The following is a 9,610-nucleotide window of genomic DNA, read 5'->3' as shown; positions in this document are numbered from 1 at the left end:
CCTTCCCCAGGGTTTGTATTTTTGTTGCTGCGACCACCTTTCATATTTTAGTGCTTTTCTTGGACTAATTCGGTAGAGTCTTTACATATTTTTAAATTGCGTATGGCCACCAAAGCCTCTGTTTAGTTGGCTTAGTGGTCAGCTAATGATTGCATAGAGATTTCCTTAAATGCCTTGAAACAATGTCTCCCTGGTTTTGTTAAGGGTCTCCGTATGTGTGTTGGGGCATGCATTTGATACTCCTCTGGCAGTTTAAAATTCCTCCTCAGGCTTCAGTTCCTGCTTGAACAGTCTCATGATCAGCCTGGGATGAGAAATGAAGGCCTACTCATGTCTTTCCTGCGTATGTTCGTAGCCCTGCACATGCACATGGCTTTCGAGATTTCCAGGAATATGGTGGAGCTTTTCAAAGCTCCCAATTGACATATCATTCCCTAGATTTTTCTTTTAAATTTTTCATCAGCCAACTAGTAATGCTGGCTCAGGTAGGCAACTGCAATGTTAAACAGTCATCACTGACTATTTTCAACAAACCAGGGATAGGACTGTTTACAATGAGGGATCTCTGAGTCGTATCAAATAAAGACCCTGAAAATAGTGCCTTTCTAGGGAGCTGCCATACAGGTCAAATAGTGAAAATTCTCTGGGGACATAGCTTTTGGGGGGGCTTTAAACCTATTCTGTCTCTTCCAGTAGCTGCTAGCCTGCTTGTTTTCACAGTTGCTATGGTAGTGAAGCTGCTGGTTTTCAAGGCTATCATGGAGGTAGGGAGAGAAGAATGGAAATAGGGCAAGTGGAAATGTCACAGAGCTCATTGTTCTTACTGAGATTCAGCCATTTTTCTTTAACAAATTGACTCATGTTGTTGCAAACCTGTGGCTAATTCCTAGAGTTCTGAAGAAGTTTATTTTGACAAGTTTTGCCAGTGTTCTTGTTGCTTTCCATTCTGGAAGTTCTTCTCCTCATTACCTTTGTTTTTAATATAATTTAATTATAAATTTATATCATTTATTTTTTAACAAAGGCTGTGTTTAACAACCAGCATGTGAAATTCCTGAAGATTTAACAATTGGCTTTCATGAGGGCAGCTCCACAACTGCCCCAACAGGACCATCCTAGGTGCCCCATTTGATCCAGCTGAGCTCTGTGAACCTTTAATATCTCTCTCTGGGTGCCAGTCCTCTAGAGGTGCAGCTCATCCACTCCTAAACTTACTCCACATCCTTCAGCATCCAGCCCTCAGCCAGAGCTTACTGGTGGGACAGACACTGACAGTAGGGTCTTCTAAGTGCTGGCTTGGCATGGAGGAAAATTTGGAAAAGGGTGAGTTGGTGTGAGAACCGACTGGAGAAACTCTGAAAGATACCGCTTCTAATCTTAGGCATCTAATACTGAATTGTGCTAAAGGCTGTTTTCTAACTCCTAGGTAAAATTATACAAAGCCAAAAGGTTTTCATTTGTTTACTAAGATCTCTAACTGGAAATCTTCAAGAGAAGTATTGGGCAAAGGTATAAATGGTGAGGTGGGTGGTGGAGTAAAGGTTTCCTTTAGACACCCTCTGAGGATTGTGTACTTTAACCCCTGTTCTGGTGTTTTCTTTAAACTTTTGGGCTTGCTCAAATAATAACAAAACCTACTTTGGGATTGTGGTCCGACGTGCTGTTGGGGTGTACCTTAATTATGATTAACTACCACATGGATTACGAGGCAGGGCCTTCGTTAGACCAGCACTACTGCAAGCAGTCAGAGTCTCCTCCCAGTACACAGCGTGAGTGTTCCCTGGCTTCCTTGAACTCAAAGTCCGAAGCTTCCTGATAGAAGTTGAAACACAACAGGGTGATTGTCTCTTTTCTAGACCTTTGCCTTCCTTCCACATTCCACATAGAGACCAGCAGAAACCCGGGACGTTTTAACTCAGCATTTACTGTTCCAGCCGTTTGTTTCCTTAGGTGCTTATTGGTTTGCCTCAATCATTCAACAAATGTTTCCTGGGTATTGTCTGTGTATACACTGCTGCATTAGCATCATGTACAGCTGGCATTTAGGATGGACATTTGGGGAGTTTGGAGAATTGGGGAGGTTCCACTGTCACCAGTTGGTCAAGTCCCATTTGATAAGGTTCAAGTCAGTTCCTCTAATGCACAAACTGGACCACAGGTGCTTCTCCAGGAAGGCCTGGCATTTTCCCAATGCCCAGGCCCCTGACCACTATGTTACTTGTGCCTGGAAAGTGTTTTCTCTAGCTTCTCTGCAGGACTGTGGTCTCACCTCACCTCTTGGTGGGGAGATGCACCTTGGAGTTGCTCCTCCGTGGTACCCAGGACCAGCAGTAGGCACCATTTCTTTAGAGAACACCTCCTCAAACCCAGGACCTACACCAGCCCCTGGGGATATCCCAGTTGAATCAGACTTAGTTGCTGTCGTTAGGGAGCATACAGTCACAGGGGCAATAGAACACGCAGCTGGGATAGCAATCTGTACAGGGCCAGGGTGGGGCACTAGGAGATGCTAGTCATTTCTTCCGGGGTTTCATCGATGAAGTCATACTTCAGGTGAGTCTTGACAGATGAAAGAAAGAGTGTCTGCCATGTGAACAAGAGGGGACAAGACGGGCACTCTTGGCAGAGGGAACAACTTGAGCTCAGGAGCTGAGTCAGTGGGTGACACGGGGAGATGCATTCTCTTCTTGTGGAAATGAAAAGCCTAAAGCTCCTTGATGGCCGATAGGATGTGTAGGTCAATCTAAGGAGAAGAGCCTAAAACGGTGCTGACAGATTAAAAAAAAATCAGAAGACAAAACAGACCTATTTTTTCATGTTATAAAATTCTGACCAAAAAAAAAGGATGATTTTTATGGTCTTCTTTACATTTTCCTGTATTTTTAAATTTTAAAATAATTGTCAGTATTACCTGCTGCCCACGCACTCCTTCGTCTGCAGGGGGCGCACCGGCGGCCACCTCTCCCTCCCTCAGGATGATGGGGCGGGGCCTCCCGGGCTAGTGTGGACTGAAGAGTGGCTGGCCGGGTTGTCTATCACGGCGTCCCGCCTCCGCGCTACGCCACATGACGCAGCCCATCATGGCGGCGGGAGCGCGGCTGCCGGGGCCCGCGGCTCCGCAGGGCTACTGCCGTTGCTGCTGTTGAGAGGCGGCGGCGGCGGCGGCGGCGGCGGCGCAGGCGGGCAGGAAGGATGGTGTTTGTGCGGCCAGAGCGGCAGGTGCGGACCAGGAGCCGGACTGAGGTTTGGCCAAAGCAACGTGTGCTCAGAAGCAGCCGGCGCGGGTGCCGTTGAGGCAGCGGAGGGAGGCAGGACCGACTGACGGACGGACAGAAGGAAGGCGACCTGAGAGCGGGTCCCGGAGCCGCGCGGTGGGCGAGATGCCGGGGCCGCCGGCCCTGCGGCTGCTGCTGCTGCTGCTCCTGGCCACCGGCAGTGCCGGGGCCGCGCCACTTCCGCAAACAGGTGCAGGTGAGCGGACCCGTGGCGGGGACTGGGCTGCGGGTCCCCTGCGGCGGGGGCGGCGGGGGAGGAGGTGGCAGGCCCAGTCAGGCCTTGGCGCCAAGGTATCGGAGGGCCTGTCCGGGGCGGGAGGCCCAGAGAAGCAAGGAATTGGGAAGATTTCTGCCGCAGGGGCGTGGGATGGGGGGGCGGGGGCCAGGCGATGCCTTTGGAGCTACGGAGGGCGGCAAGTGAGGTGGCAGCGACCGACCCCTCCCGGGGTAGGCTGCGGTACCAGCTCTGGACCTGTTGCCTAAAGGTCCTCATTTTGTGTCCCTTCCTGGCAATTCTGCTTCTCTTTCCAGATGTCACCTGCGTCTTGTGCATTTCTCACATCTTATAATAAGAACCGTTTTTTAGCTCTAATCATACTTAAATGCAAATGACTTGGCGAGCTGTGCGGAGTTTCCTTCTCTTCCTGCAACTTATTCTGAAGTTGTAAATTGATTTTAGATACTGTGCATTTTATTCGGAATGAATCCCTGGGGATGAGAAGGAAACAACTATAAATATTTCTATTTTAGGAAACCTGTGATTAGAGTAGCAGCTTTTGAATAACTATTGACAAACTGGCTGAGGGGTGATTGAAGTTTCTATTTTAGCTACGTCAGTGTACGCTTTTTTTCCCTCACCATTTTCTCAACATTGTTTTCATTTGAGGTTTATTTTCCTAAATAAAATTTCAACCCAAGAAAGCATCCCAAGTTAGGTCTTTATTTTTTTTTTAAAGGAAAAAAAAATTTAGGCTAACTTGCTACTATCATCCCCTGCTTATCTTTGAAGTGGGGAGAGATTGACATTTCATAGATTAATAGAATTTTAGAGTTGGAAGAGGCTTTAAAGAGAATTTAGTCCAATTTCTTCATTTTGCAGTTGACGATCTTGGGGTGCTTGGGGTCAAATGACCTACTACCCAAGGTGACACAGCTAAATTATAGGCGGAGCCACAAACCCAGGTCTTAGATTCCCCTATTTATATGATTTTTTTCCGCTTCATTTCAAGTCTTGTAAGTGTTTTGGAATACTCTTGAGGTCAAGAGTTATTTTAGAATAATGTTAATTGGGTACAGAATATGGAATTACTGTCTCCAGTAAAGAGAGATTTTTCAAACAAATCTACAGTGGAAGCTACAAATAATTGCTTCCAGAGCTACACCAGGTTATGTCATTGAGTGCCCTTTAGCTGAGTGTTAAATGTTATCATTGTACCATGTAATGTAAATTTCTGCCACTGCCTTAGATCAAATATTTGTAAGGTGAATTCTGTTTTCTGATCTAATAGATAAGAAGAGTGAATGTTATTAGAAGTATGTAGGCAACCCAGGTAAGAGTCACTGAAAATACCTGGGAAGTTATGGAAGATGATATGGAAAGACAGTGAAGTTGATATTTAAAGATATTGAAATTGAAAATTAGTACTAGAGTAGGAAAGTGGGTATAAAGCGTATTTATGTGAAGGGGATTCAAGAAGTTTCTGGATGACTTTGCACTTACTCAGCTTTTTATATATTTTAAAATCAATTCTTTATAGGATCCTGTGAAAATGTGTCTGCCTATACACCTCTTACATGGTTTTTATTCATTCTTTTACTCTTTTATGGAGGCATGAATGATTAAAAAACTGAGTTTTCCTGGGGTGTTGTAGATCAAAGCAATCAGAAAAATTCATACATAGAAATATCAAATCTTGACATAAATAAAGCATAAAGAAATACTTGGTAATTTATAGCGGCTTTTGCAGATTTTTCTTTCATATTCTGGTCCTTGGAGAATAGGTATGTGTTTAGAGGTGTGACATGTGAATAACAGGTACCTCAGATTAAATTCTGTGAGGAAGATGCATAATCAAACATAGATTCAGGAGTTTGTTTTTTCATCCAAAAGAGGTTGTTGATCCTGCCTGGTTAACTGAGATGGATTTTTGATCAAGAAGAATATTTAGACCAAGAAGAATAAAGACACCTTTGAGCTAATCCTGACTAGTGAGCTCACTGATTAAGAAAGAGGAACCCCTTCTAAACATATATGGTAAATAAAAGAGCAGTTACATGTTGAAAACATAATTCTCAAGCTTTCGATGATCCAGGAGCCTGTATTCCATACGAAGATGGTGCTAGCCGTTTTCAAATAAGGATTGACCCATGGCGCGTAGAGTCTTTTGCCTTCTTGGTCTTATTCTTTCTTCTTAAAGTTCAGACTATTTAATTTAATGGTGGCTTGTGAGAAAGTATGTTTGTCAAAAATTTGTTGAAAAAAAAAATACTTGAGTTTTATCCTTTGCCAGCCTATTTGCATGGGGAAGGAAATGAGGCAGTTCACTAAAATTCAGCTTTTAAACTGAAGTTCATTTATCCAAGGTGTCTTCATCATCCGGAGTCATTTCTAGGGTTGGAAGTTGAAAAAGGTGTTTACTTGTTCAGTCATAATAAAGCTAAGTAAATGTACAGATTGCACTCGCACATCAGGCAAAAAGGCATTGCTTGGTTGAACTTTATTTTGGATCTCTTCATTGCCATGGGATGCCTTTATGCCCCCCTGTCTAGGAGCCTCTTTTCCTGAGAATCTATATTTTTACAAGAGCCTTTGTTGCTACATAGACACCTTGTTGGTCCTTGCTGAGAAGTTTTTATGTAAAGGGAGAAAGTCTACTGTTTTCACACTCAGTTAAACTACCAAACTGTGATTACAGTTCAATTCCTTTTTCCAGATCATAGTCATCAGATCAAGAAAACATTTATGTACCTTTTGTTAGATTCTTAGGATTTACATCATAAATTGGGATGCAAAATCAAGATCTTGTATATGTGAAAGCATTCCTCTAAGCTCACACTTTCTTAATAATATTAGGATAGTGGTTAGACAAGGAAACCCACTTCTATTGTTCTGCAGCATATTAGGTCACAGAGTACAGAGGAAGCTTTTAGCAGTTCCAGATAAAGGACCTCACGGAAGTGTGTGAAGCCAGTGGGACTCAGCTACTGATTAAACGACAGCTTGTGAAACCGGGGCTCTCATTTTAGGTTAAATAAACAGACTTGTATCTTGAAAAAGATTTCTAAAGTGAAGGAAATGCTTTCTAGAGTACGAATTTTTGTGTTTATTTTAACAGCTTCTGAGAAATCAAAATTATTTTCAACAGGCTTTTCATGCAGATTATTTCAGGATTTATACCTATAAGGCTTGAAATTTTATTTCTGTTGGTATTGCTGTAATTGCTTTTACATGGTGATATTTTGGGATTAACTAAATATGCTCGTTTGAATAGTAATAGGAAGCCTGTCCAGTAATTTTGTAGCTGATGAGCATTGAAGTTATCAAATCCCTACAGTTTTGCTGATACCAATGTGCTGAGTGTTCATGCAGTTCTCTTGAAATTTAGAAAGTCCTTGGGCCCTCTCTGCCCTCTATGTGCTGTGTCATTTAGATAATAGCTGTACATATAATAAAAAAGACATTGTCATGTAAAGAAGCAACATCCAGGGTTCTGAAACAGTTAAACAAATGAGTCATTCAAACAGTCCTACAAGGACTTTTAAATGGACATATAAAAGAATCCAACTTTTTGGTCCAGTTGAGAGTAAAATACATGAACCAATCCTGGGAGGAGCACAGCATCTTAGAAAGAACTTGGGCTTTGGAATTAGACTTGGATGTGAGGCCTTCTGCTGCCAGTTGAGTAGCTTGAAGACGTTGGATCAGTTACTAGGCCTTTGGGAACTCAACTATTAAAAAGGATGATGATGATGATGATGTATCCTCATCATCTTCTACTACCTGAAGTGATGTGGGGGAGGGGAGTGTCACAGTGGTGTGCCCTGTCACACTAGATTTCTTCATTTTTCTTTGTAAATTTGGTGGGTAATCATAGAATTGACTAATGGTAGGTGGTATGGCTTCAAAGAAGGAGCTGAAAGTGGTAGCTGCTTAACATGGCATGTCTGGAATTTACCTGATTTAAAAACCTTTGCTACTCACAATAACTTGTTATATAGTGGATGGAGATTCTTTAGAGAGAAATCTGGTTTATTTAAGTATGATACATAAGCTGGTATTGTCACTACTTGAAATTCATAATGTTGAGGAACTATGCTAGAAATTTTTAGGATGTCAGGATGTGCATGGCTGAGGAAAAAAAAGAATTTTTAGGATGATCTGGATTAGTCTGCTTTTATGTAATAAACCTGTTTTTAAATTTCAAGATGACTAAAGCTCTTGCATGTGAACAGTTGCTGGTTTTAATTTTCTTAAAGGAAGTTTCCTTGATTCCAAACACAATTGTATATTTGAATGAAGCGTCCCTAAAGGCAGCATGATTAACCCAGGCTGTGACAGAGCAAGCCCGGGGCTGATGCTTCCCACCTAGAAACTGAGGAGATTAATGTTACTGACTTTTTGTCTCTCTCTCTCTTTTAAAATCATATACTTTTATAGTCTACTAGCTGTGCTTTATTACTCTTTTTAAAATTTTTATTTACTAAGACATGAAAAAATATTATGGAAAGTAGAAGCTGGACAAACATTCCTGTTTAGAACAGACTGCTATATCTAGGGTTGTTTTTAGATTCAATTCTCTACTTTTCTTTGAGTCTTCACATGAAAATAACTGTTGTAGAAAACTAGGGAAATATGGTAAAATCAGTATGTCAGCAAAGCACAATAATGGAGTGATGTATTTTAAAATTGTAGCAAGTGACTAATTTGGAACCATGCTGTGGCATTACAATTATTTGAAACAAAGCAGGCGTATCAGAAAAATAACCTCAGTGTTTTTAAAAAGTTTTTCGCAAAAGTTAGCATGGTGGAGTGATTCCAAATCTCATTTGATTTTGTGATTCAAGTGGGAAAAGTGAGAACTATTGACGCCAAATGTCTCAGGTGCCTGAAACCACAACGTGGTAAGTTCATTCTCCCTGCCCGATTTTGATCTTGGCCATTTCTCCTCCCTGAACCACAAAAGAGTGATTTTGTGGTTTTGTGGCCCTCTGCTCCCTGGGCCTTCAGGGGAATGATGGTGGTAAACCTTACATTTTATTTTTGACAGGTTGGCAGATTTTGCATTTTACTATATAATACATGTTTGTTTTACTATTTTTAAAGGCTTGGGTTACCCTCAACTCAAATAGATGTGCCAGGACCATACGCTGTGGCTAAAGTAACCCCTGGCTCCCTGCGTCTGACCCCAATTTGGTAAAGGGAGGTTATTGCATCTAGATGTCTGCTATCGGGCATCTATTGTTCCTGTTGCCACCTTCCATGGCACTTTCCTAAGAGCTAAATTGATCTGTTTCTAATTTGTAAACTATATTCTGTGCAAATTCCCATCTTCTAGCTCTCCATATATTATTGTTTTGCAGTTGCCTCTTTCCTTCTCTAAGTGCTGTTGTCTTTGTTTTTTAACCTCTTTGCAGAACCAGCTTCCCTACTGAGCTCTTTGTCATGGCTCCCCCTTAGAGATCCCTTCCTCTGTGAACTCCGGAGTGTTTCCCTGTGGAACAAGATGTTCCAGAGGTGCTTGATGAAAATATTGGAACTTATGTTTTTATTTATTTTCATTTTATCTTTTTAAAATTTCAACTTAATGTGACCTTTTAACATATAGACTATATTGGTACACTAACACTTTTATGGTTTATAAATAAATAAATTTACATGGAATAGAAGGAACATACAGAAAATTTATTGATAGGCTGTGTGATCAAAAAAGGTTTAGATTCATTGTACCACTTTACCACTTGCACTTAACAAATACCACTTTGTATCATTGTGTAAGTGCTGTCTCTTCACCTAGTGTGTAAGGACGTGTCTTATGTCTTTGGTATAGATGTATTACATCCTTGGTATTAGTGTTTGCATGGTTGCAGGTTGTAGGCACTCAGTCAAAGTTCGTAACTGAGGATGATGAAAATGGTACTGGAGAACCCAGTTCACAAAACCAGAATCCCAGCATATGTGTACGAGTGTGTTAAAAGGAGAGGGTGTGAGCTAAAGCCCCCCATTCTACTATAGACTTGACTTTGCATGCAGCCACAGTCCTTCACCTGGAATGAAGCGAGTTATAGTTTTGTATTGTTTTTAAATAATAAATGTTTTTTTTTAGAACAATTTTATT

At 41.7% G+C, this 9,610-nt stretch overlaps 1 protein-coding gene across 1 annotated transcript in view; it reads left to right on the top strand.

The window, feature by feature from the left end:
* Window positions 1-3,253: 3,253 nt before the first annotated feature.
* Window positions 3,254-9,610, top strand: part of LMTK2 (lemur tyrosine kinase 2) — a 96,397-nt gene continuing 90,040 nt past the window's right edge. Inside the window, exon 1 of the mRNA XM_012638897.1 lies at window positions 3,254-3,471. Coding sequence (XP_012494351.1) covers window positions 3,381-3,471 — 91 coding nt within the window. The 5' untranslated portion in view covers window positions 3,254-3,380. The remainder of the gene's footprint in view (window positions 3,472-9,610) is intronic.

This window comes from Propithecus coquereli, unplaced genomic scaffold (genome assembly GCF_000956105.1).
Source record: "Propithecus coquereli isolate 6110/MARCELLA unplaced genomic scaffold, Pcoq_1.0 Scaffold137, whole genome shotgun sequence".
In the NCBI taxonomy this organism is placed as follows: domain Eukaryota; kingdom Metazoa; phylum Chordata; class Mammalia; order Primates; family Indriidae; genus Propithecus; species Propithecus coquereli.
This window is presented reverse-complemented; position numbering and strand designations above follow the sequence as displayed.